Genomic DNA, 27,032 nt, shown 5'->3' with positions numbered 1-27,032 from the left:
TCGTTTCATAGACAGAGGCTCAGTATGTTTTTAGATCTGATGAAGCCCCAACCGGGGCAGGGCTGTGACAAGGGGCAGAAGGGCCGGGGAGGAAGATGGGGAGTGGAGGTGGACGGAATCTGTGGCTACGGTTCCTCAGCCGCTCAGATGTGAGCAGTGACCAGGCTGGGCCCTCAGTGGCCCACGTGAGTGGGAGCCTTTCCTAAACCCGTTAACGACAAGAGTCCCCCTTACCCCCTCCCCCCACCCTGCCCCTTCCTTAGTTTCTGGAGCTGGAGCGATCAGGCTTGGTCACGGCGGCTGGTGCTGATGACCATTTCTCGGCTTAGATGCCCACCAAAGCCAGGGGCCCTAGTCCTCGCCACCACAGATAGCCAGCAAGGCCTTCATGAAGTCTCCAGAGGTGTCACCCTGACAGGGGCAGAGGGAGAACAGAGTGAGTGAAACCAATCCCGACGGCCTCAATGCCCCCTCCTCCCAGCTGCCCATTTTCCAGGAATAGTCTGTGCACATACAAATCTATGTATGCGTGTAACATCCCTTTTCTATACCAATGGACACAGAACTTTTTTTTTTCTGACTTAGAAAAGCTCACAAACCAGCACATAGAGCCTCTTGATGCTTTTTCATGGCTGTATCATATTCCACCATGTGGCTGTATCATTTATTTAACCAGTTCTGCATGGACTACTTCCACTCTTTTGCTACTGTAAATAATGCTGACATAAACATTCTCTTACATGCCTTTGGGAACATGTGTGACTATATCTATAGGATAAATTCCTACACATAGAAATACCAAGTCCAAAGTGGACACAATTTAAATTTTGAAATCCCAAAACTACCCTTGTAAGATGTACTACCTCCCTACCAAATCTGTTGAGACCGCCTGTGTGATGGTCCACAGTCTTGTCAACCAAGCACAGTATAAAACACTACGATCTTGACCAGTGTCAAAGACAAAAAATTGGGCTCCATTAAGTGAAAAAAGACACAAAAGATCACTTATTACGTGATTCCATTTATATGAAATGCCATATGCTGAGTCTCCACTTTCTGTCTCTGCAGAGACAGTTGCCTAGGGCTGAGGGTAGAAACAGGTAAACAGGATCTTAGTGGGGTGATAGAAATGTTTTAAACCGAATTGTGGTGATGGTTGCACTGCTCACTAAATTTACTAAAAATTTTAAAATTACACTCATAAACAGGTGAATTTTATGGTATGTAAATTACATTTCAATAAACATTTTTAAAAGGCCAAAATAAGGGGCAGCTCTTGTTTTATTTGGAAATCTTTAATTATAAATCTCTTGATCTATCTGGAATTTATTTCGGTATGAACTAGGAGGCAGGTCTCCCTTCATGTAGCCACATCCTGGCTGTCCTAAGAGGTAGCTCATCGAGAGAAAGACTGTGGGAATGAAAAGGTCTTCAAACCTTACATTCTGGGATCTGACACTCACCCCCTTCCCCACTGACCTCTACCCTCTCCTCTCACCTCAATGGCTTGGTGGACAGACTTGTCGTATTTCTCAATGAACTCCCGCCGGATGTTGAGCAGGTCGATCTCACTCCGGGAGACCATGATCCTGGTGAGGGTCTTTTCATCCGTGCCAGCACCCTGGTGGAGCGGAAGACAGGGGGCCACAGGGCGGGAGAAGAAACGGGGCCAAATCAGGCAAGGACTAGTGGGTGTTCATCTGCCTCTCTCCCTTTTCCCTCCAAGACCAGGGTGGGAGAGTCTGCATCCATCTTCCATAAATAGTCCTGACCCAAACTCCCCTGGGCCTACGACTGGGCCAGACAGGCAAAAATGGCCTACATGAACTGAATAGTGTGCCCTCCTCGCACCAAATCCATATCCATCTGGAACCTTACAATGTGACATAATTTGGAAATAGGGTCTGTGCACATGTAACAAGTTGAGGTCATATTGGAACAGGGTGGGCCCTAGAACCCACGACTGGTGTCCTTATAAGAGGAGAACACCTGGACATACACACAAAGATGACCACGTGAAGATTAAGGCAGAGCTTGGAGGGACAATGCATCTACAAGCCAAGAGGAACTTAGATTTCTAGAAACCACTGGAAGCTGGGAGAGGCGTGGGCAAGCTTCTCCCATAGAGCCTCCAGAAGTAACCAATCCCTCCGACACCTTCACTCCAGACTTTCGGCCTCTAGAACCATGAGAGAATAAACTTCTGTGGTCACTCAATTTGTGGTCATTTGTTACAGCAACTTTGGGAAATGAACACGGGGCATCAGGAGCAGAAAGGGAACACAGAGTATGTGGGCAGCCAGGGCCCACCTCCGTTCCCCAGGAGCTCAGAACACCAGCTTAGGAGTCAGATCTGGCGTGTGATGAGCACCCAATACATGGTTGTCAGGTTCGGGGACAGCAGGCTGAGAGGGGTCTCACGCTTGTTCCCACCAAGCAGTCTGCCCACGCTCTGTCAGCAGCCGAATCTCCACTTGCTGGGCTGAGAGGGTGTATGGTGCGTCCTCGGTTTTCAGAAAGCCAGGGCCAGTACCAGAGCTGAGCACTTGCTACCTTTCGCGAGCATTTGTCAGAGGAGGCACTGTGTCACCTGCTTGAATGTGAGCCCTGACAAGGCAGAGATTGTGTCCCACTCAGCCCTGTGTCCCTAAAGCAAGTGTGCAAAGACCCTACCTCTCAACTTCGGCCTTTGGGGCCAGATTATTCCTTGTTGTGGGAATCTGGCCTGTGCGTTGTAGGCTGTTAGCAGCATCCCTGCTTTCTACCCGTAAGATGCCAGCAGCCACACTCCCTAAGCTGTCACAACCAAAATGCCTCTGAACATTGCTAAAAAGTCACCTCTAGCTGAGAACTGAGAACTGCAATCCTAGAGCCAGAGACAGGGCAGATGCTTATAAATATCCAACAAGGGACACGGCTGTCACACGTCCTGATCTGGGGGGATGGCCCACTCCTGTGTTTATGGGCGGGCAGATGTGCTGGAAGGAAAAGGAACAAACGAACCAGTTTTCTTACCTTCATGGACTTGTAAAGTTTGTCGGCAAAGAAGAGAGGCTTGTTCTTGACGCTTTGAACTGGTAGGAAGAGGAAAGGGATTCAGGGAACTTGGTCGGAGGAAGTGCACCCAGACTCTGGGCAGGGCTTTCTTCTCCCCTCCTCTCCCCCCGCCCGACCCAGCCTGGGCCTGAAGGTCATTGCCGACCCTGAGGTCATACTCAGAGCCTGACATCTTCACTTCCTCTTCCCCATGCCGCTTCCTCTGGCTCATCCCTAGGCCTGATTTTTATTGGGTGACACCTCGCTTCCTGCTAAGGTGCTTGCAATTAACCAAGGTCAGTAGAGAACTCGAAGGGAAGAAACCCCTTATAAACCCCAGGCACAGGGCCTCAGACTCCTACGTGCACCAGAATCACTGAAGAACGTTTACAACTCAGGTTTTATGCTCCACCTAGGGACTCGGATTCAAGAACTATTTCAAGCAGCAGTTCTCAGAGTATGGTTCCTAGACAGATACGTCAGCACCATGGAGGGACTTGGCAGAAATGCAGATTTCCACGCCCCGCTCCTGTACCTCTGAAGGTGGGTGACCACCTCATCCGCCTTTGCTGGGACGGTCCTGGTGTTAGCATAAACCAGGTTGGTCTGGTGCAGCCCAATGTTTGAGAACTACTGATGTACAGAAATACTAGGCCAAAGAATGACTTGGTATAATTTAAGGCACCGTGCCAGTCCCCGAGGCTGAGTGTTGCCCAGAGTGTGCACACCATTGCCACACTGGGAGCCCCTGCTCCCCACCCGCACCCGCCCAGATAATGCCGATCTGCGGGCCTCTAGCCCTCAGTAGCTGCTGGATTTCCAGGCTTCAGAGCCCACAGGGCAGTGTCTCAGCCTAAAGAAGAGGAATCAGACACCAGTCGCAGAAAGCCAGAATGACTCTGGATAAAAGTACCTCTGTGAGGAGGGCAGGAGACAAGAGGCTAGAGCTGTGTACCCTGAGGGCACAGCCACACGCCCCCGAGGCAGGTTCAGGAGCCAGTTGGAAAGATCACACCCTACACCGACCTTCCAAGCCCCCTACCACCTCCCAAACTACCCCAAGCTCCTTGGCCTGTAAGTCAAAGCTCCGGCCTCCCCTCTGCGCTATCTCATTGCCTTTGCACAGTCCTCCACACCCCCATCCTCTGAACATGTCATGAATTCCTTTGTTTCTTTGTCTTTCTGACGTGGCGGATTTTCCCATCTGTCCCCCATTATTTCGCCTCTGCAAATCTCACCCCATTCTTGCAAGGTTATACTTGATATGCACATTTCCCACTGTGTCACCTCCTCCAAGAAGCCTGCCCTGACTCCAGGCCCAGGGCTGAGTCAGTCTGGTTAAAGAGCAGACTGGGCAAAAACTTTCATCCGCTGTAACCAATCCCAAGTGTCCCCCAGAACCTGCCTCAGAGGACCCCGGGGCCTGCCACAGCCAGAGTGATGTGGAAGGGTGTGTGTGTGTGTGTGCGCGCGCGCGCGCGCGCACGCGTGTGTGCTCACGCGCACCCTAGTCCCGCAGGACTGCCTCTACCCAGCCCTGCCATCACACTCCCAGTTCCTTCCCTAGGGAGAGCTGTTTCCTCTTCCTGCCCTGAAGGCTGGAACAAGTCCTCATGTTACCCTACCAATCACACGTTGACAGCACCCCCGGAGCTGATAAGTGGCGGTGTGGATTTTCCGGTACTAGTAACTTAGGAAGCTGCCATGGCCACTCTTCTAGGGAATCTGGCCACGTTCCCAGTGCCCCCATCCCTTGCCCTTGCCCTCCAGCCCCTTCCCTTGGTGCTGCCAGTTACCAATGGCCACGAATGCGTCCTTGACATCCCCAGACATCTCCTTCTTGATGGTGTGCTCCACGTCATAGTTGGTCATCTTGATGAACTCCTGGAAGACTGGCCCCAAAAGCAGCCCAGAGGTGAGGGGTGAGCTTCAGCTCAGAGAGAGGGGCGAGACCACCCCTCCCCCACCCACCAAGCTCCACCCACGGGCTGCGCCTGGGAAAGAGGAAAGGGGCAGCAGGTATGGCCGTGCCCGGGCCTAACTGCATTGGGCGGGATCGTTGTGGGAGGGACGTTCTGAACTCAGACTGCCTTGGGCTCAGAGCCAAATCTGTGTCAAGTCAGTCACTGCCCCAGAGCCTTGGACAAATCCCAGGAACTCGGAATAGGGTAGTAGAGAAGCATGGGTCCCTGTCACAGCTCTGCCCCGAGATCACTGAGTGACTGTGGGCGAGCCCCTCTCCCTTCCTGGGCGCCCCCTGCTCCTGTGTCAGGCTGGGATGGAGATCAATGTCAGCAACACAATGGTAACACTGAGGGGGTCACTATGCACCAGGCTCTGTGCGAAGTGCTTTTTGTGTTATTATATTTTTTATAACCTCACAACAACCATGTGAGGTAGAACTCAAATCCCAGTTTATAGCCAAGGGAATTGAGATGTTACAGATAATCAGTAACGTTCTCAAAGTCACAAGGCTGCTAAGTGGAAGATTTGAATCAAAGCAGTCCAGCTGCCAGGTTCATGCTTTTAGCCACAATGCTAAAGCACTGTAAGTATTTTCCTGAAAAAGTACCAGGCAAATGCATGCTAAAATGTAAAGGTCTTAGTGGAAAGGGCACTAATTTCGGGGCCACAGCATACAGATGTGCCCTGTGCATGTGGCAGCCTGCGGCTCAAAGACGTGTATGTGGTTCTTACGCCAACACTGCCCTCTAGCACCTTGCTCCTGGCAGACATCACCAGTGGATCGTGACACAGAATCCTTTCAACACAGCATTCCAGGCAGCCGCTACTCATCCATCAGATTGGCCCTGGAGGTGACAGCCACCTGCCCTCCCTTATCTCAAGCATCCTGCCTGCTTCCCTAAGGAGAAGGGAGATGGCCCCAGGGAGAATGATGCATTAATGCCAGGGCTCCCCGCGTCCTCATCAGCTACCACACTCATTGCTGGGGTCTTTTAAAGAGCGGGTGGGTGGGCAATTGGCTCCTCTTGTCCCAGAGAGTGGAGAGGTTCTCATCAGATTTGTGGATCTTCCTGCTGAATTGGGGAGGGGAAGGGGTCAGGCCTCACCTCTCCGGAGGTGCGGATAGCTACGTGTACACAGGATCGTCATGAAACGCGTCTCCAGGGAAGTTTTGTCTCCGCTGGATGTGTCTGCTATTTCCTGCAGAGCCCGGGCGGGGGCAAGGATTTGAGAGGAAAGACACGAGAAAGTCTTGGTCATTATTCACTTTCATGTCTTTGTCTAGGCTGGGGGCGCTGAGAAGCTGTGTTAACCCAGCCACCCAAGGAGGCTGGCGTTGGCCCCTTCTTCCCTCCTTGGCCTCCTCACCCTCTCCAGTTCCCGGGGATGCTGCGGACTGACAGAGGGACTGAGTACTAGGCACTTCCACCCTGACTTCGGGGCCACAAGACTGTGGCCCAAGGAGAGGGGCAAACGGAGTTCTGAGACTGTGGCGACTCAGAGTTCTCCTTCCGTCCTTAAACTTCCCTGAAAGCCCATTCAGGAAGTGTGTCTGTGCACGTGGGCAAGGAAAAATGGCCTAGCGAGTGTTTCCCCAACTGCCATAAACGGCAAACATATTTTAACACACCGCATATATATGTTTCCACAATGGTCTTCTTGCTGGCTACTAGATCTATTTAGATTGTTAGGCTGATATTAAATTTCCCTGTAAGATAAATCATTTCAGGTTTAAAAAAAAAAGTATTCAAAGAAAAATATTCACAGCTTGTCATACCTAGCACACATCATGTGGGAAGTGAGTGGCTGCAGTTTGGGAAACACTTGCCTGGCCCATTTTTACCCAGCGGGGTTCTTAAAAGGCTCTGAAGGAGAGAGAGAGAAGCTGCGGGCGAACCCCCAAATCACTGCCTGACTCTGCCCCGCTTTGCCCCACCCAGAGGCACAGACAGAACCAGACTTCACTCAGAGAGGCCTTAAAATCCACAGGAAAGACCATGACACTCACCAAGATCTCAGCAGCCACCTGAGAGCAGGGAGGAGAGACAGGAGGGAGAGAGGGGAAGGCAAGAGTCAGAGGAGGCCCGGCGAGGGTGGCCCTGGGGGCCCTGGGGTGCAGGGGTGGGGTGCCTGGCTCCGGGTGGCAATGGTCCCAAGTGGCCCAAGGGGACTTGGGACCACAATGGGAGCAGGGAAGAGAGAAAACACCTTTCCTTGAACTTTAGACTGGAGCTCAAAATGGGGATAGGCCTGGGAATTACTTTACTACAGAAACGCCCACCTGAGGAGTAGAGAGAGGACACAGAACGGGGCCCTCTAGCCGTCATCACACCTAGCAACCTAGGGGAACTCCAGACCTACTGTGCGCATCTCCAAAGCCACTGAGAAGTCAGAATGCGAGAAGTGCCAAGCTCACCACACCCTTCACATTCAGAGTTAGAGGGTCCTGGGGAAACCTGTCATTTCACTCCCTCAGGGGACAGACAGGACGGGAGAGCTGAGGCCTGAAGGGGAGGGGCCTTGTAGGAGGCATACAGCCCATCAATTGAAAAAATGCCAACTGTTCATCCCTCTTACAGGGGTCAACTTAAATCGCTCCTTTACGCTGAGCACAACACTCTATTGTTAGTACAGATTTTGTTAGGCGAATACTGTGGCCTGGAGTGCCGAGGGATGAAATATGGCCAGCCCTGTGTATCCCAGACTGTTTTGTCTTTGCCTGTGTCCTCGAAACTCTGCCCTCCACTTTCATCTGCAGGACACAATAAAACCATCCTCTTCATAAACTTCCCAATAGTTTTATGCTTTAGAAACCTTTTCATTTTATAAATTGGCGGTGTCTATCAAAATTTGAAATCCACGTGCTTTTTGATCAAGCAATCATGTAGCTAGGAATTTGCCTTAAAGATATACTGGCAAAAGTCTTCCAAGATGTCTAATGCATTCTTTGCAACAAAGAAAACCTGGAAACCATTAATAGACTTGTTCAACAGTCTTTGGTTCTTCCAATAATGTAAATCCATGCAGATATTATAAAGAATGAGACTAGTCTGCTGCACTGATAAGGAGTTTCCATTTAAATTAAGCAAAAAAGTGAAGTATGACATATTGTGCATAATAATGTTCTTTTTATCTAGAAAGAAAAGGTACATGCGCACTTGCTCCTACGTACTTACTGGGAAGTTATGCAGAAGGACGATCAAGATACTGTTGACAATGGTTGCCATTGACGACTGTGAGGGGAAGCTTTTCATTTTATTTTTCCTCAGATTTTACGTTTACATTTTCTCAACATGCAAATACATCATTTTTCATTTTAATGTCAAATAGATGTTATTAGGATTATGGGATGCTTCTGCTTTTTAGTTATACTTTCTATATTAAAAACGACCTAGTCGAACCTTGAGGACATTATGCGAAGTAAAATAAGCCAGTTCCACAAGGACAAACACTGTACGATTACGACTGTATGAGATACCTAGAGAGGTCGAGTTCACAGAGACAAGAAGTAGCATGGTGTTTACCAGGGGCTGGGGAGAGGGAAAAGGGCAGTGATTATTTAATGGGGACAGAGTTTCAGTTTTACAAGATAAAAAGAGTTCAGGGGAGAGATGGTGGTGAGGGTTGCAGAACAATGTGAGTGTACTTAAATCATGGAATTGTACACTTAAAAATGGTTAAGATGGTATAAGTTTTATTATGTTATACGTATTTTTATCATGTATTATGTGAATTTTACCACAACTTAAAAAAAAAGTTATGCTAAATAATGCCTAATTTTTTTTGTTTTTTTGTTTTGTTTTTGTTTTTGTTTTTTAAAGAGAAATGTTTAAAAAATTTGAAAAGAATCTAAAGTGCCAAACATTCTTCATTTACTTGGGTCAGAGAATCCCGGACATATATGTTTTGTCAAAGTATCTTTAAGATGATAATATTTGTAATATGAAAAATGCAGTGGGTTACTAAAATAATTTTTCAGATATTCAACACAAAAGTGTTTCCTTATTAGCCTAGTTACTCCATGCAAAAATTAATCTGGGCAGCTCCTATAAAAGTCAAACATAGTTCTCACATGACAAAGCAACTCCACTCCTAGATATACACCCGAGAGGAATGAAAACATTTGTGCACACAAAAGCTTATATGCAAATATTTTTAGCAAGCAGCTATAAATATTATGCATAATAGTCAAAAAGTGGAAACAACCCAAATGTCTATTAGTTGATGAACTGATTTTTAAAAAGTTCCATATCCATACTATGAAATATTATTTGACAATGGAAAGGAATGAAGGAATATATATGCTATCATATGGATGAATCTTGAAAATATTATACTAAATGAAAGAAACCAGTCACAGAAGGCCACGTATTACATGATTCTATTTATATGAAATGTCCAGAGTAAGCAAGTCAGAGACAGAAAATAGATTAGTGGTTGTTTAGGGCTGGGGAGGGGGGGGAGGAAATGAGAAGTAACTGCAATATGTTTCTTTCTGGGGTGATGAAATGTTCTGAAGTTGATCGTAGTGATGGTTGCGCAAGTCTGTGAAGACACTCAAAACCACTGCAGTGTACACTTTAAATTGGGTCAATATATGCTATGTGAATTATATTTCAATAAAGCTGTTAGATTAAAAAATAATAATCTGGAGACTGAATTACCTAAAACTGGCCACGATTCTTCATTTTTCTCTGGGTCTATAATTAGACCATCTGTATTATTTATTGCTCAAGCTGGAACACTAAGAGTGAAAAGGAAGCTATCAGCAATTACTGTGGGGAAATGGGTGAACACTGGCCATATGTGTCCCTGCTCATAACAGACCCAGAATTCCAAGAGGTTGAGGGTGTTCCAGACGCCCATGGTGCAAGAGGGTATGGGGAGGAGGGTATGCACGAGCAGACAAACACTGCCAAGTACTAATGTGCAGCATCTAGAATTTGGGGTGGGGGGGAACTTGGCTCTGCATATCAATGCCTTCGAGTTTTGCATATATTTTCCTCCAGCATTCCCATTTCGCCTCTAGAAATCAACTCTTAAATGAAAAAAATCACGCATGTGACAAAAGAGTTGGTTACTAGGAAGAGGGCTGGTTAAATAAAGTTTGGTAGATTCTTAAATAGGATATTGCCATTAAATGCTGCTGCTTTTTAAAAATGATATGCAACAGTGTTTGCAGGATATTAATTTTTAACTGATATCAATCAGAAACCCATGTTTTATATACACATTAAAAAAAAAAAACTAGACTGACATATTCCAAATTATTAACAATGTTATTACTTGCTAGGCTCTGTAATTTTCCTTTTCTTTTCTTTCTTTCCTTTTCTTTTTCTTATTTATTTTTGCTCGTTTCTATTTTCTCAAGTTTCTACAAAAGAATACGTATTACTCTTGAAACAAAATATTTCTAGTTATAAGAAATGAGCCCACACTAAGACTGGGTCTCAAACCTGCGAACTGGGCGGGGCAACTGAGCTGGGCAGGGCTCTGGCTCCCCTGGTTCTTTCCACCCAGGTTCTCTCTCCCCCTTCTCTCCTGCAAAACTGCCCCAGTGAGGCCCACCACTGCCCCCTGCTGGCAGCACCTGGATGAATTTCCTGGTAGAGGATGGATTTGAGGTGAATTTTAGGCAAGAAGTCAGTTTCAAAGACCCTCAACAGCCCAATGGGGCTGCTCAGACTAGTACTTGAGTATCTGTTGAATGAGTGAATGAAATGTCGCTTCAGGAAGCCACTCTAGGGGGCTAGATTTCCAGGCTCTTCCCCATAAACGTAAGCATAATGCAGCAAGAGTTATCTTATGTGAATGGAATCCGGAAGCTTCTGACAGCTATACTCTAGGAGCTGGACAACTGGACATCAGCAGTTACCTGGTTTGGAAGCTTCAGGGAAATGATTATACTGGGTCCTATATTAACTATTAGGTATAGGCTTTGGAGTCAGGCAGGCCTGGATCCAAATCATACCATGGCCACTTAGAAACTGTACTCTTGGATAGGTAAAGAGCTTTGTTTTCCTCTAGTAAGAAAAAAGGGGCATCATTAAGTAAAAAATGGTCTTAGCATCATGCTCAGTACTTAGTACGCATCCTAATCATTTCATAGAACGTGTCAGGTTACAGCTAAGGATCTTTCCAGCTCAGATGCTGCTAGAACATTCCATACCTCTGTTGGTGGAGCTGGGAAGCTGGTGTCCTAATTCCCAAACCCTCGGAGCTCTTTTCAATCCACCAACTGTTAAAGTAGGGGGCTGGATCCTCAAGCTGTAGCATCTATGCCCATCCCTGGATCTAGAGCTTTTGGGGGCTGGGAGGAAGGGTCAGGCAGAACAGAGATCTACACCTGGGCCAGGCCAGAAGGTGCTAGAAACAAGGCACAGGTGAGTGGGGATAATGCAGATGGCCTCAGCAGGGACTGCCCAGCCATAGGGACCCTTAGGGACAAAGGATGTGGGGTTGTCCAGCCTCTATGAGGAGCCAGCTTCAGACCTCAAGCTCCCTAGCCTTAGGAACAGGGCAGAAGCAGAATAGCCACGAGACTCTAGAGCAGCGGTCCCCAACCTTTTCGGTATCAGGGACTGGTGCTCCTATGAGAATCTAATGCCTGATGATCTGAGGTGGAGCTGAGGTGGTGATGCTGGCGCTGGGGAGTGGCTGCAAATACAGATGAAGTTTCGCTCGCTTGCCTGCCGCTCACCTTCTGCTGTGCGGCCTGGTTCTTTATAGGCTATGAACCAGTACTGGTCTGCAGCCCAGGGGTCCCCTTCCCCTTATTCATTCAACAACAAATATATACTGAGTTCTGACCATGTGCCACTTTGGACACATCAGTGAGCAAAACAAAGATCATAGCCCTTCATGAACTCACTTTCTAGGTTCTCCCAGGATACTCCCTTCAACCTTGGTCCCATTTCATAGATAATAAACCGAGACCTGTAGCACTCAGGCTTCTTCCCAGAAAGCTCTCAGACTGCTCCCTCTGAGTCAATTCCACCTGGGCCACTGCTTTGCTGTGTGACTTTCAGAAGTCACTCACCCTCTCTGGGCCTCTGTTTTCCCACTGTAACTCGGACCACCTGTTAAGTCCCTTTCAGCTCTGAAGGTCTGGGGCTCTAAAACTGCTCTTCACACAGGAAATACCATTAAGAGCAGCACTACGCTCCTAAGCATCAGTCTGAGAGCACTGAAAACCCCACGGTCTCACTTCTGAGGGTGAAGTGGTGCAAGGGGACCAGGGTGTAAGCATCTGCCAATCAAACCAGCAGCCTTTCCCGCTCCGACAGCCAAGGCCTGGCACGGACAGACATCGGCGGGAGCCGCCAGGGCCTCACCTGGGCATCCTCTCGAGCCTGGTCCCGGTCTTCTCCTCCCTCCTCACGGTTCCCCTGCAGCAGGGCCAGGGAGAAAGGTCAGTCCCCAAACATCCTCGCTCTGTGCCCCTCAGTAGCCATAGGAACTTGCTCAGCCTGTCTGCCTCTCCGAAAACTTTTCTTCAGCTGTAACACGAGAACAACAATCCTGCCTTCATAGGGTGGGCTGTCTGTCGTAAGCATGTAATGTGCACGTTTGGAAGGTGCTTATTAGCTCAAAGCCTGACTCAGACACTCTGAGCCTGCATCAGGGCCTGGCACCTGGGCTGCAAGACTTTCAAGAGATGGTGATGGAAACTCTTGGGCACAACACAGAGAAAGGTCACCCACATGACTTTGTCCTGTCAGCTGTGTGCCCAGACAGGCTACTGGGACTAAGATGCTCACTAGGAAGGGCTGCATGGAGAAGGCGTTGCATGAGGCAGTAACTGTCTGAGCAGTAGAACTGAGTAGGAAAGTGGGGAAAAAACCCGTCTCTTCATCAAGAGTGGGCTCCTAACTCCCTGCTCCCCCACAGAGCAACTCACCCCTTCCCTCGGGGTCCCAGAGGGCCATGAATTCACCCACCGTGGCCAGAGATATGAGGATCCTCTTGAAGTGGCCGGATGTGTCTGAGCTCAAAGCATCCTCCAGGGACTTGTGATAGTCTGAGACAGAGAAAGGGGGTATGGGTAGCTGCTGGTCAAGAAGGACTGGAGGGGGACCTACAGGCTCAGACTTGACCCCGAGCAGTGTTGGCGTGGGTGGTGGGGATGAAGGAGTTCACAGTTGGTTCTTGGGGGCATCTAGCCATTTGTTGACCTTGACACTGATATGCCTATTGGTCCATCACTTCCTTCTGCTCCTGTCCTGGTTGAGGTCTCATTGCATCTCGCTTCTCCCATTTAACTGCCTCCCTATCTCCATTCTCGTTTCTCCCTTCCCCCGGCACGACCCATAAGCACAGCTCTGGCCATGTGACTCCCCTGCTCGAAAATTCTACCATTTTAATGCTGCTTACAAGGGGGAAAGTTTAAACATTTTTAACTCGTACTCAGGGTTCTTCAAAATAACATGGGGCCACTTGTGAAAAAATTATTAACAGTTTTAAGATGACGATGGCATAGCATGTAGCCAAGCACGGGCCTTCTGAATACGGGACCCAGTGTGGCTGCACAGCCCACCCACCCAGGAAGCCTCCCTCCCTCTCCGGCGGCCTGGATGCCCTCCCCCTTCACTCCCAAACTCTCTTCTATCTCCAGGCCTTTGCCTGGCTGGGACTCTGTCTGGGGCACTCTTTTCCTATACATGGGGTTGGGCACACCCAAGGGGGTCATCGAAGCCTCGTGGCCTAAGAGAAGGTAGAGCTGTAGGGAGAACTGTGGGCGAGGTCAGAAGCTGGCTCTTCTCCCACCTGCCTCCCAGGATGCTGGGCCCTAGGCCTCCTCCCCACGCTCACCTTCCTTATAGGCCTCATTGATGGCCTGGATTTCGGCGTTGGTCCGAGTAGCTAGGATTTCGATGAGAGCTTTTTCATCTGTACCAGCTCCCTAGAATGTCAAGGAAAAGAGGATCTAAACCGCAGCCCTGACCTCCATGCTGATGCCCAATGAGCCCGGGCCAAGGAGGCCTCTGCTCCAAGAAACCATCCAGGAGGCGAATGTCCGGGCCATCAAGCCTTCCTGGATTCTCTCCTCACCCAGACGCGGCCCCCAGACCAGAGACCTTGGCCCAATCAGGGCTGAACATTCCAGCTTGTTAAGATTCCCAGAACCTCCCCGAATTGCTTTGGATCAAAAATTCGAAAGAAAAGAATATATGGTAGAAGGGTATGTGCATATAAAAACGCATATACGAACACACATTGGAACGTAAATGTTTATGCGTAAGTATATATAAAGAACAGAGGACATGCATCACAATATATCAGCGACTGGTTTCCGGGTAGGTGGAGGAAGCACAGATGATTCCTATTTCCTTCTTTTTTGCTCTGTGTATATTTCCTCAAGTTTTCACAGTTGAACACATACAATTTCGTCAGAAGAAAAACAGTTTGGTGCTTTAAGGAAAAAATATACTATGTTTGCTTATGTTTGGATGTGACCAGTGATTCATGGACGGATACATCAGGTCTTCTGGACAGAGGCAGCTTGGGGAATCCACTATTCTAAGGTCCCCATTTTAGGGAAGTGGAGGGAATAGACAAGACTGATTGTTAATTGATTGATAGATTCAAACATCTGTTAAACACCTGTAATGTGCCAGTCACTGTGCAAGCTGCTGGGACAACAGCTATAGAAACAGGGAAGTCATGTTCTCTGTCCTGGGAGGTTACCGCCCAGCGGTCAGCTGGTCCCCGGGTTCTCTGCCCTGAGCAGACCAAGGCCGACTGAGGTCTTTAATAGTCTCTTTCTTAAAAGCAGGCATGTGGCGAGGACAGCCTGACCCTCAGAGTGTCCCTGAGACCTGAGGTCTAGCCCCATCCTTCTAATTCTGTGTTTTTAGGTCATTCACTTTTTTTTTTTGTCTAGGAATTTTAAAAGGACAATAATCACAATTTGCTTTGCCTAGGGAATGTCTGTTCTCTTTCAAATCCTTCAGGGGCCCAAAGCTCTAGTGTTTTCACACGGTTGTCAAGTCAGGCTCTAGCACCAGACAAACTTGGTCTAAATCCTAGCCCTGCTGCTGTGACTTTGACCAAGCGACTTAACCTCTGGGCCTCAGCTTTCTCATCTGTAAGATGGGGGTAAAACAAAAGCCTTGCCTTGTGGGTAGATGAGACAAGTCACTGAGCTAACACACATGGCCCTACTACAACTGGCCCCTTGGGAAGCAAAGCAGCTCCAGCCCCAGCGGGGCCAGGACCCAACGCCTTTTCTAACCGCAGGGTCAGATCTTCAGAGTTAACAGCGCCCTTCATACCTGTGACCTCGCTTGACCCACCCCCATGTTTGAAGTGGGGGAGGGGGAGAGGGATGAATGCTCCCATTTCACGGCTGAGGGCATGAAGGCTTAGAACGCATAAGTGGCCCCACAACACACAGTGAGTGTGTGGCAGCGCCGGACTAGAATGTGGACTCCGGCGGCTGTCATTCTTTCCAGGTCCCTCCTGCTTCCTCCAGCAGCTCCGAGAGATCCCCCTGACCCCTCTGGTTCCTGGGCACGGGACCCCACTTAAACCAACCACAGTAAAAACCAAGACTTTCTTTGGCAGAAATGCTGGGAGGAAGGGCCTCTCCACCATAGCCGCTACCTGTGGGATGTACACAGGCCATCCTGTCGCCACGGGGAGAAAGGCTGGTTGAGAGCGAGGCTGCCGCAGGGCAGGGGTGAGCTGAGCTAGGGAAGAGGCTGCATCCTCCCAGCACCTGCATTTGAGGCCCACACCGTACCTCCATGGCCTTCTTCAGCTGCTTGGCATCGTAATGGGCTGGCGGCATCATGAGCCCCAGGATCAGCCTCGCCAGGTCTCCAGAGAGCTCAGACTTCAGGTCGGCCATCAAGTCCTGCAAAGGGCAGAGCCAAGGTCATGCGGCATCAGTGCTTGACCACGTGTGACCCAGGGCAGGGAGGAGACACGGAGCGAGGACATGGGCTCCGCGTGGACGCAGGGGATTACGGGAGCCTGTGTCTGCTTTGCTGATGCTGGGTTTACCATTTAGCGGAAGCCAAAGAGGGTGGGAAAAAACCACCAAGGGTAAAATCCGCTCTCAGCAGGTAGGGAAGGAGGCACAATGATGGCTGACACTTAGCCTCGGGGCCTCGAAACCTCCATATGCAGAGGGAACTGCGGACGCCCAAAGCTGCCCAAAGCTGCCCAAAGCGCTGCTGCGTGAAAGCAACAACTCGTATCTCTAATCTCGCCCCAAGCCATTCACACGTGATGCCGATCGCAAGGAACTGGGGGAATGGAGAGAATGTGTCTGCAGGCAGCCCAAACCCAACGCTGGAGACGCTCTCAGAACACGTGACCGACCACATGGGGTCCCACTGCCGTGAAGCCCCAGGTGCCCGACTGTGCAGAGCTGGCTGTGATAGCCCGTGCTCCCTCAGAGGAGCGGATGGGTGTGGGCCCGGGGTGCAGGCTCAGGCCCTTACCCGGCCGAAGTGGGACTTGAAGGTCTGCCGGATCTGCTGCCGCTGGGCGTTGCTGCGGTGTGTGATGATGTCGATGATGGTGCCCTCGTCGGTTCCTGAGTCACCGAAGCCACACGGCTCAGAGGCAGGCCTGTGGCCCAGCTTCCCCTATGCCCCCCACTGATGGGCCCCGCCAATCTCTGTCAGGGTAGAAGCCTGGCTGGGCTGCCATGTGCTCCCGGGGACCCTGCAGGAGCCCTGCCTCTGGCCCAAGCCACTAACTTCCCCCGGATTCCTCCCTGTACTTTTGTCATGTCCCTGGTTAAGGGAAAAAACAAAAACAAACAAACAAACAAACAAACAAAAACCCTAGGGGAACAGAGAGCACTGGGAAGAGGATCAGGGCCTCTGAATTCTAGTCCTGGTTCTGGCATTGGCTGAGCAAGTCTTGTCCCCTTTCTAGGACTCAATTTCCACACCTTTAACATGAAGAGAGCTGAAGTAGTTACTAAGGGATCCTTCTAACCTCTTAATCTAAATCCTGTTGGGGACTCTATGTCCTTTTTCTTCAACTCCCTGAAAGCTAGACCCCAAGTCCCTCCAGCAGGTCGATTCAGGAAGGCATCAGGATACTGCTTCCTGCCTCTCAGATTAATGCCATCAACTTCAGACCTGGCACAGGACTCTTTAAAAAGCATTTTTACACCTGTCATCTTACAGTCCTAGATATGCTCCATAGAAACTGCTATTCCCAAGAGACAAATACAAATGAAGCCCACACAGCACAGGACTTAACCCAAGGGCCCAGGGAGGTGCTATTGGACAGATGGGGGGAGAAAGGACCATCCATCCACCCACAGGGTAGTTCTTCCCACTGGAGGCCCAGAAGTGGGTGTCGGGGCCGGGGGGGGGGGACGGGGGGGTGCAGGTAGTGCTCCCACTGGAGAACTGGGACTCCTGGATTACAGGGTCCACATCCCTTATTTTATAACAAGGGGAAATTGAGGCTCATAGGGGTTGAAGGACTTGCCCAAAGGTACAGTGTGAGTTGGTGGCAAAGCCAGGGCAAAAACACAGGCCTTTAGGCCCAGTACTTTTTTCTACACCAGGTTATTGCTCCCGAGGGGCTGGGGACACCATAGTCTCTCTGGGAAGGGCTCGTGTCGAGTTCCTCACAAACCCCTTCTCTCCCCTCCTCCCTGCACTTGGGGGCCAGGAGCCCCCTCAGGAGGGCGGAGACTCAAGGACACTAGTTTGAGCCGTCAGCTCTTGCCCCTGCCCAGCCCACTGCCAGACCTGCCACACCCGCTGCCCCAGAGGCCACCCCTGCCCCTTTCATGTCCCCCTTACCAAGTCCCTTCATGGCTTTCCTCAGCGCTTTGGCGTCTGCATCAGGGTTGAAGTCATTGGCTGGACGCACAGTTCCCTTCAGCTGCAAGAAGCAGAAAGAGACTAAGCAGGTGTCTGGAGGCCCCTCCCCCGGAGGGGCCAGGCCAAGAGAGGAGCATGCGAGGGAGGGGAGGCTTTCCCCAGAGCCCCAAACCGAGCAGCTTGGGGGGAAGAGGCGGGGTGAAGGCGCAGCAGACAGACCCTTGCCCTAGAGCTGAGGGAGGGAGAGAGACAGACCCAAGCCAGGCAGGACAAGTGCTGGTCCTGGAAAAAAGGGGCCCAGCTCCTGCCCCAGGAGCCAGCTCTGTCCTAGCCCCACTGTGGCCTCCTCGGTCCCTCAGAGTCTTGCCCTGTCTCCAAGGCACTTCTGCCTCTTAGACAGACATTCCCCCAGAAAAGGCAACAGAAACGTTCTGGAATGCCAGAACAGAGTTCCCCAACTTTCAGACACTCCTTTGCAATGTTTTCCATATTTGCATTCACCCTATGCTATTTCTTAATATTTTTATTTAATTCAGCTTTTCTGTTTTATTTAGATGCATTCATTCTGAAGTACATTTGAAGCAAGGTTTTTTATCCATTCTATTCCTTGCTATATCCTACAACAGTGCCTGACAGAGTAAACACTCAAAACATATTTGTTAAGGAAATTAATGAGTGAGAATAATTTTATATCACTATCAAGAATAGAAGGTTGGCATCATGTCCTATAAATGGACAACGATAACCCGTGAAAATAAATGTAATACAAACAAAAAACATATAGTGAAACACGGATCTCCACATTTAACCAAGATGCCATTTTTACCAAAAGCAAAATCTCTGAACTTGAAGCTGGCTCTCTCGGCTCTCTCATTACGAAAAAGGAAAATCAACGAGTGTGGCAGAGACGTGACACTAAACCAAGACCATGTCTTTAACATAATCGGGAGGACAGAGGAACTCGAAAGGGAGTAGCTTTCCCGCCATGTGAGGTTCGAGGTTATTTAATGCCATGGAGGTGCCCCTCCTCCAAACTAAATTTCTCAGAAACTTCAGATCATCTGCAATGACAGTTCTTGCCTTCTAAGTTGGGGAATGCTGTCCTGGAACACCAGAGCGCAAGAGCCCTTCCAGGGCACAGGGATTGCCATGTCTAACGCCCTCATCTTAAAGACAGAGGCTCAGAGAGAGGTGGGGACCTGCCCAAGGCGGCACAGTAAGTGAGTAACAGAGAATCCAAGGGTCCAAATATTTTTCCGTGGACCAAGTGCTACCGATCTCTGGAACGATCTGCCCCAAGCACTTCTGTGAAAACTTTCATTCTCATCCTATATGGAGCCTGGGTCTGAGGATGACCAGGACAATCTTTAATCCTTCTGTGCACCCAGGGGTGCCCATCTGTTTTCAGCTTTCATGCCTCTTAACCCCAACTGTTAGGCCCAGGATGGGACAGCCTCCTCCGTGAAACCAGCCAGGTCACCATTTGGCAAGCCCTGTTAGCAGTGAGTGGACCAGAACACTTCCCAGCGTGTTAGAAATTAATGCAGGAAGCAGATGCCCACACCAGAGTGCCCGTCCACCAACTCATCTCTCCGAGGAGAAAAGGAAGCTTCAGAGGTGAAAACCGGCGTCTCTCGGCTTGGCCACCAGGGGACGGCTGAGCGCCAGCCAGAACAGCAGGAAGTGCGAGCAGAAGAGTAAAAGCTTTGTGGTCAAGAGGTCAAGCAGGAGGTGGGGAGGGTCTGACCTCTACTCGGGCCACTGCACTAAGCTCCCACATCTGATAGGCCACCTGCGCTGCCTCCGGGAAGAACTGGCCAGCGGCACTGGAATGGAGGGGGTTGGGAGGAGGAGAGGAGGGGCGGTCACCGTAGGCAACACTCCACACATACGACACAGACCATGCATACACACGCAGGTGCGCGCGCGCGCACACACACACACACACACACGTGCACACACTTCTACTTTAAATTCGCCTACCTCTTCTCCAGCCTTTGGCTCGTCCACTCACCAGAGCGCTCACTCCATTTCTGAGAACCTTCTACCCTCTGGAGACCCCATACGATGCTGACTCTGCCCGGCAGCCTTCCTGGCTGGGGGTCCCAAGCAGGACGGGAGTTCCCCAATGCCTCGAGCTCCCCTTATTCCTATTCGAGTCTCCCCTCTCAGACAAAGTCTATGACCAGCTTATGGCCGCATCATTTCTTCAGCCCTTCCTGCAAAGCACTGTGCAGAGCGAGCACTCAGTACATGTCTGCTGAACCGAATCAGCCCCCGCGGCACTCACCGAAGGGTGACAGGAGGTCTAGTAGCACTTAACTGGATCCTTATAAGCCCCAGAGAAGGGAAAGCTCAGTACCTATAGTTCCCTTCCTAGCACACACATCTGGTCAAGTCGTGCACCGATCTCATCTCTTCAATGGCTCCCCACTACCCTGAGGTGAGGTTCACACGCCAGAAAGAGGGCCCCCAGCCTCTGGTCCCCTCTCGGCCTCATCTCTGTTTCCAGCACTCTATCAAAGTGCAACCATGGTAATAAAAATGAACCCGGCGGCGTCCTCGCATTTCATTTCTAGGCCTTTCTTCCACCCCAAACATTGTTCTTCCAGATCCTGGCTTCACCCCTTCTTCCTCCTTCCCTTCCTACTTGGGTCTCAGCCTCGTTATCTCCAAGAGCCTCTCCCCAGGGAGGCTGTGCGCCTGCATGTGCTTTCATAGGCACATGCGCCTCCCCCATCCCAGGACTGCCCTGTGTGTGCGCCTGGTCTGTATGTATGCCTCTCTAGGCTGCAAGCATCGTCAAGTGCTTCCCTACGAACATGCTGAATAAATGAGTAAGGAGTGCAGGTATCTGTACCTTTTCCTTGCGACAGATGATGACACTCAGATGCCCCTGTGAAGTATCAGGGCCTGACTCCTCATCTTCTGATTCCTGGTCCACGACCCCAGACTGACGTCCCAAGTTCACAAAAGCAGGCGTCTCCATGTACAGGAGACCACAGTCATGCTCACGCACACATTCAGACTTTCACCTGCATGGGGCTTCTGGCCCCAAGGAATCCCCAAGCTCATCCAATCCATCCATCCATCCATCCATCCATCCATCCATCCATCCGTCCATCCATCCATCAGGATGAGAGCCAGGAGAGTTCTGGCCTGCCACCCCCAAGGCCAAGAAGCCACTTACTCATCGTCTCCCCCACACAGCTTCAGCAGAGCCTTCTTGTACTCGCCAGAGGTGTCATTCTGGGGAGAAAGAAAGAAAGAAAGAAAGAAAAAAGGTGACCTCTCACCCAACCCTACGGTCTTCTCAGACAAGGAGGGAAGGTTCAGGAGAGCCCCAAATAGGAAAGGCTAAACACTTATCCATGGCAGCCCTGACTCTTCTTGTCTGGAGGTGGCTGAGACCAGCTCTCTGGCGGGGGTGGGGGAGAAAAGGAAAAAAAGCCTTGATTTGTAGGATTTGTCAATTTGCCAATTTCCACGGTATAAATACTTCCGACGAACAATTCCAAGCTACCAGTACGACTTTACAAAATGTGGAATTAAGAAGGGATGCTCACTGCTTCATTGAGCCAGTGAGCCAGACCCTGCACACCATTGTCACCAGCAAGTCCCCAGCCTGTCCCTCCCAAGTGAAAGCAGTCCGTGAAAATAGGGCTCCACGAACAAAGACATTGGGAGATGCCAAAGCCAAACAAGTACATGTACATTCGACAGACAAGGCATATTCTGTATCTCTCTTGGAGCTTCGTATTGGATTAACATATTAAAGGCTATAAACTGAGAGGTAAAGAAATTGGCTTATCTTGGCTTATTCTAGTTTTTTCCCAAACATTTTCTCATGGAACCTTTTTTCACTTAATGCCTATAAAATTCCTCTTTAGAAACACACTTTGGGGACCATGGCTTGAACTCAGAAGGCTTGATCCCATTCATCGCCCCACCCCAAAAGAGAAAAAAAACCAATTCTACATCTGTTTCTTGACCAAGGCTTATGGGCTGGAAACCCTGGGGTCATCAAACTGGCCCAGGGCCAAGAGGGCCCAAATTCACTCTCATTTGTGTTCTTCAGTGTCCCTGCCCTTCTTCCAGGAGACTGACCTGTCATTGCCCTTGGGATGGAGTCCTCATCCTGGACACAGCTTGTGTGCCACTCAGGACCCAGCCCTGCCTTCCTCTGAAGAGGCACCTCACGTACCTCACGTCTTACAGTCATTGTCAGACATTTGCTTCTCTGTTAAATGCCCTGAATGTGCCACGAGGCATGGGCTCCTGGAGTTCCCAAGAGACTCTGGCTTTCTAGGACAGTTCTTTCCCTCCCGTGGTGGCCCTGCTCTGGCCCCTGTCAGCTCTGCTCACCTTGATCATGCTGTAGAGGGACTTTTCGTACTTGGTCCGGAATATCTCCCGGATGTCAAGCATGTCCAGCTCGCTACGGGAGACCATGATGCGGATCAGGGTGTTGTCCCGAGTCCCCAGGCCCTGGGAGACAAGTGGGTTTAGGGGACAGAGAGTTGAGAGAGAGCTAGGGTGCTGACAGTCCCCAGCTTAGCTGAAAATACAATTTTTGTAATAAAACATCAAAACTAAGAGCAAAAGATTGGAACATTGCCATTCCCTTTGAGGCTCCCTGTGTGTCTTTGATTTTCCTTATAATTTGACCTAACTTTGTAACTCTCAGCAATATATTATTCAGGTTTGCACATCTTGGAACTTTGTAACTATGCCACTGTGCAGTTATAGTTCTCCTGCTCCTCCTCATGGACACTGCTTGTATCTAGTTTTTTTCTAATATGGACGATGCTGCCATGAATATTCTCGTGAACACGTGCACACAGACACCATCTCTCCAGGGCTGAGCTGCTTGCCCTCATTCTGGCATTAGGCGGCAGACTAGGCTGCCGTCCACTTGCCCTTGTAGGATGGCCACGCAGGGGCTTTGGGTGCATGGTCTCTGGCAACAAATGACTCCGTTCGTTTACCCTGCGTGCTATGGAAATATCATCAGTTCCTAGGTCTGTGTGTAAAATGGCAGGAAGCAGTGTTCTCGGGCCAGTGGAATCGCTGTCACTGGGATGAGCATCGGGACTCAGCAGACGATGCTAAAGTGCTTTCTACTTCCCAATGTACACTATATATAAGCATTCTGGTTACTTAACGGTTTTTAAAAGTGTGGGCTTCCAACCCATTTGCCTGGATGGATTGGGTGCAGGCTGACACTTCAGCCTCTGATCGATCATGATACGTGACCGGGCAGCAGGCTCTGGAGGTCACCGGGAACAGAGTGCCAGCACTTTGCTCTGTGGCTAATCCACTGAAGGCTCTCTTTGGCCAGTGGACCCCGAGGACTTGTTCTAAAGTCCCAGCAGTGGTAGGCAGGGACCCCCTCTCCCAACCTGTTTGCATCAACCCCGCCACGTACCTTCATGGCCTTAAAGAGCCTTTCAGCAAAATACTCCGGGGTGCTCCGAATACACTTCACTGAGGAGAGGGAGGAAGAGGCAGTTATTCTGGCTGCCTCAGAAGCGGGGTACAGCGGCTGGACCCCTTCTTTCTTTTCAGTCCTTGGGGGCCACCCAGTTCAAACCCAGGAAGAACCCTGGCTCCTGATAACCATGGCTGAGTTTGGTAACAAACCCAGGGGATAAATCAGGAAACGGGCCTGTCATAATGTGAGTAGTGCACTACAAAAACCCATTGCATCTTTCTTGTCCTTTGGGGTTTCACAAGGAACTGGGTCAGGTGGGAGGCAGCATCTGGGGAAGAGCTGGGAAAGGTATTTCTTTAGATTCTGTTAAGCCAGAAAGGTACTGGCTCCTGAATCACTAGATCCTGCTGGCAGAGCGGGCCAGAACCTGACTACGGGAAATAGGGTTGGCGGGGGACAGTTCTGGGTGGGAAGATGAGGTCTGGGCTGTAGCCCTCCCCCAAGAAACACACACACGCTTCCTAGCCCAGGCTCAGACATGCTGAGTCTTGGAATGTCTGGCTTGCAAGAGCCTCTGTGTCAGGCAGTCCATTCCCTCTGCCCTATCTATCAGATGAGGAAACTGAGGACCAGCAAAGATAAGTGACTCTAAGCCAATAGCAGATTTGGGAGAAGGCCTGGGTTTGAATCTTGACTTCACCACTAACTAGGCAGCTCCTCGCATCCCTCATGCCCAGAGTACCCTCAATTCATTATATAACATCCCCTCGGCAAGTGATGCCGCCTCTGTGAGATGGAGGTAACAACAGCGCCCACTCCCTGGGTCCTTTTTAAAGATTAAACACTCAGTCTAAGGTCTTGCCACCTGAACAAGCCCTATCTCGTCTGATCTCGGAAGCTAAGAAGGGTTGGGCCTGGTTAGTACTTGGATGGGAGACCACTTATAAAGACCAGGTGCTGTAGGTGTAAAAAAAAAAAAAAAAAAAAATAAGGTATTGTAAGCAAACAAGGTCCTCGCAATCTGTGAGGTCAACCAAGGGTTGCCTCATCTTAAAAAAAAAATAAAAACAGAAAAGGTTAAACACTCAGCATAGTGCCTGGCACACAGTATACTGGGCTCTACAAAATCCACTCTTCTGATCCTTATTTCTCAACCCCTGCCCCCCCAGTCCCATGCTCTTTCTCACCCTGCCAGACACGCTGGATGAGTGTGAGCAGAGGGAAGTCAGGGCCCGAGGCTCAACTCCCTGCCTCGCTGGTCTCAGCCATGCTGCCCTGGCTAAACCTTTAGAATCCACTGCCCATCTGGTTCTCACCTTCCCATCTCCATACCGTAGAATTTCCTTTTTCCATTCCCAGCCCATTTTTCCTGGGCCAGAATCCCAGACTCCCTCAGAGCCCGTGGGGATGCAAAGTCAGAACATACCCACGGCCAGCATCAGCTTCTCAAAGTCCCCGGACAGCTCCCCTCGGATGCTGGCTTCAATGGGCTTCCCTGTGGTCTTCAGATACTCATCAAACACTAAGCCAGAGAGAGGGAGACAGGGATGTCAGGAGTGTCCCAGGGTATTGAGAATAAAAGCGCCTTCAGAAGGGAGGATGCAGTGACCAGGACTGGAGTGCCAGCATGAAGGGAGGGCTAGTACTTTGGGGGGTGGCAGGCAGGTTGTGCATTTCACCAGCCGCCACGCAGTCAAGCTGCCTTATGCTGCAGGAAACAGTGTATCCCTCATGCTCCAACATGAAGATAGGACTGGTAACCAGACGGAAGTGCTAAGCATCATGTTAACTGCTTTGGTTAAGGACCATACAAACCACTGTCTAATAAAATCAGGGCTGGTGTTTGGGTGGCAGATGAAGCAGCTACGATGCTCTATTAGAAAAGGCAAGAGAACAGAATTCTTGGCATAGCTGCAAGGGAGCAGCCATAGGTCTTCTCTGGAGCTTACCCAACCGAAGGTGCTGCTTGCTGCGATTTCCCAAGATGTAAATGAACTGGGCTTCATCTGTTCCCCATTTCAGCTCCCCTGCCTCGTACAGGTCCTGAAGGGGAAGAGGTGGGACTTAACCAAAAGAGGTAAACTCAGGACACAGGACTCATGGGCCGAGCCACTCAGAAGCCATGTCGGATCCCTGAACATCACAGTAATTAGTAGCCTCAGGGGATTTTCATATACCGTTTATCTTTCCTCATTTCCTTCTGGGAAAACTCCTACTCCACCTTCAAGTGCCAGATCAGATGTCCCATTCGTTCTCAAGGTACTTCCTGATGCCCTCAGCGGAGTTCTGTTTCCTTCCCTCCCTCTCTCCTCCGGGCTCCTACAGCTTTATATTTCTTTATGGCTTTGACTCACTGGATATTGCAATGATTTATTTATATGCCTGTCTCCTCACTATGGCATGGGTTCCTCCAGGACAGGGGCTGTGAGTTGGCATTCTCTATATCTGCCCCTGCAATGTTAGTGGCACACAGTGGGGCTCAAAACACCTGGAATGTATGGTACATCCTGGGAAGAGGTGTTCATGTGATTAACATACGCCTATCTCTCCCAGTACTGCTGATTTTGTTCATTACTGGTTCCCCAGTGCGTGGTAGGGTGCCTGGCACAAAGTAGGTATCAATAAATTATTAATAAACTGAATCAATGAACAAATGATGAAAGCTCCAAAATACATCTCGCCAACTTTAAATATGTTGTGTATCTTTGAAAGATAACACAAATCTTTTCTTCAACGAAGCACTATATAAATGATGCTGAGACTGTTATTTCTGGTATTTGATGCAAATTACGTTGCTTGGGGGCCTCCATCGTTGCCTGTTTACCTGGACATCCTGCTGCACCAAGTCCTCGCTTACTACGTCGTCGTCTTCCCTCGTCCCCTGGGCGGAGAGACAAGGGACACGTGGTTCAAACACCAGAGCCAAGGGGAGGGCGTGGATGCCAGTGGTGGGGACGGGGCGGACTGGGACACCATGGTGGCCCAGAGGTGTCCAGGAGCAGTGACTTATAGCTGCCACTGGATCAAGACGGCAGCATCTGCTTCCTGGGGAATCAGAGTTGCTCCCACTGGCTTCTCCCCTCATCCTCGGAGCTGGGACCAAACAGGGGAGTCCTGAGAACAATCAAGGTCCTTCCAGGTGCTGCCATCCCATCCCAGAGGAGGCCAGAGCCTACCGAGAATATCTGTGAGGACAGGGCCCTTGTCACAAGCTTTGGCATGGCCCATCCTGGGCCCCAGCCATATCACAGGGGTAAAAATCCCACACATATGCGTTCCAGTAGAGGTTCTCATACCTTAACCCAAAGAATTCACCAATGAGTATTTGAGACCTGGACTCTCAGACCTGAGCTCCCAAGCTGTAAAGGCACCAAATCCCATGCGTCTGCCTCATCTGACAGAAGACATTCACAGGGGACGGGGGACAGCCCTCTTGGGCTGCTTGGTTATGTGGGCAGAGGCCAAATCAATGCTTATTTCCTCTTTCCCCAGATTGTGCATTTCAGGATCTCAACCCCCCGGTTCTTTGGGACTGAGCGAAGGAACACAGAGCTGGCAAGCTTACAATCCGTGGCATGTCAGTGCCCACTTAGCGTCAGAGGTTGAGGAGGCAACATCCTTAACTCTAAGAAACAGGCTGGAACTCCCCTTTTCAGAATATGCTCTTTGAAAATGGGGCAAAGGTCACACTTTCCCTGATGTTTCTGAAAATTCTCCAGTTGCTCTTAATATAAAATGTGCATTATCATGGTTATGGAAAGAAGGGAACTTCCTCAAAAATGTGGGGAAGGGGGAGG

General features: G+C 50.0%; 1 protein-coding gene across 2 annotated transcripts in view; it reads right to left on the bottom strand.

The window, feature by feature from the left end:
* Positions 1-27,032, bottom strand: part of ANXA6 (annexin A6) — a 45,849-nt gene continuing 18,817 nt past the window's right edge. The window contains exons 8-26 of one of the 2 annotated variants that reach the window (XM_016118718.2): positions 26,060-26,116; positions 25,185-25,278; positions 24,662-24,757; positions 23,230-23,288; positions 22,167-22,289; positions 20,992-21,050; positions 19,549-19,627; positions 17,781-17,862; positions 16,452-16,546; positions 15,746-15,859; positions 13,813-13,903; positions 12,942-13,021; positions 12,336-12,389; positions 7,010-7,027; positions 6,108-6,201; positions 4,833-4,928; positions 3,016-3,074; positions 1,499-1,621; positions 1-411 (exon numbers count right to left, since the gene is read on the bottom strand). In XM_016118718.2, coding sequence (XP_015974204.1) covers positions 352-411; positions 1,499-1,621; positions 3,016-3,074; positions 4,833-4,928; positions 6,108-6,201; positions 7,010-7,027; positions 12,336-12,389; positions 12,942-13,021; positions 13,813-13,903; positions 15,746-15,859; positions 16,452-16,546; positions 17,781-17,862; positions 19,549-19,627; positions 20,992-21,050; positions 22,167-22,289; positions 23,230-23,288; positions 24,662-24,757; positions 25,185-25,278; positions 26,060-26,116 — 1,533 coding nt within the window. In that variant the 3' untranslated portion in view covers positions 1-351. The remainder of the gene's footprint in view (positions 412-1,498; positions 1,622-3,015; positions 3,075-4,832; positions 4,929-6,107; positions 6,202-7,009; positions 7,028-12,335; positions 12,390-12,941; positions 13,022-13,812; positions 13,904-15,745; positions 15,860-16,451; positions 16,547-17,780; positions 17,863-19,548; positions 19,628-20,991; positions 21,051-22,166; positions 22,290-23,229; positions 23,289-24,661; positions 24,758-25,184; positions 25,279-26,059; positions 26,117-27,032) is intronic. The other variant, XM_016118719.2, reaches the window with a different exon arrangement.

This window comes from Rousettus aegyptiacus, unplaced genomic scaffold, assembly GCF_014176215.1.
Source record: "Rousettus aegyptiacus isolate mRouAeg1 unplaced genomic scaffold, mRouAeg1.p scaffold_m13_p_7, whole genome shotgun sequence".
Lineage (NCBI taxonomy): Eukaryota > Metazoa > Chordata > Mammalia > Chiroptera > Pteropodidae > Rousettus > Rousettus aegyptiacus.
The sequence above is the reverse complement of the archived record's forward strand: the minus strand, read 5'-3'. Positions and strand labels throughout refer to the sequence as shown.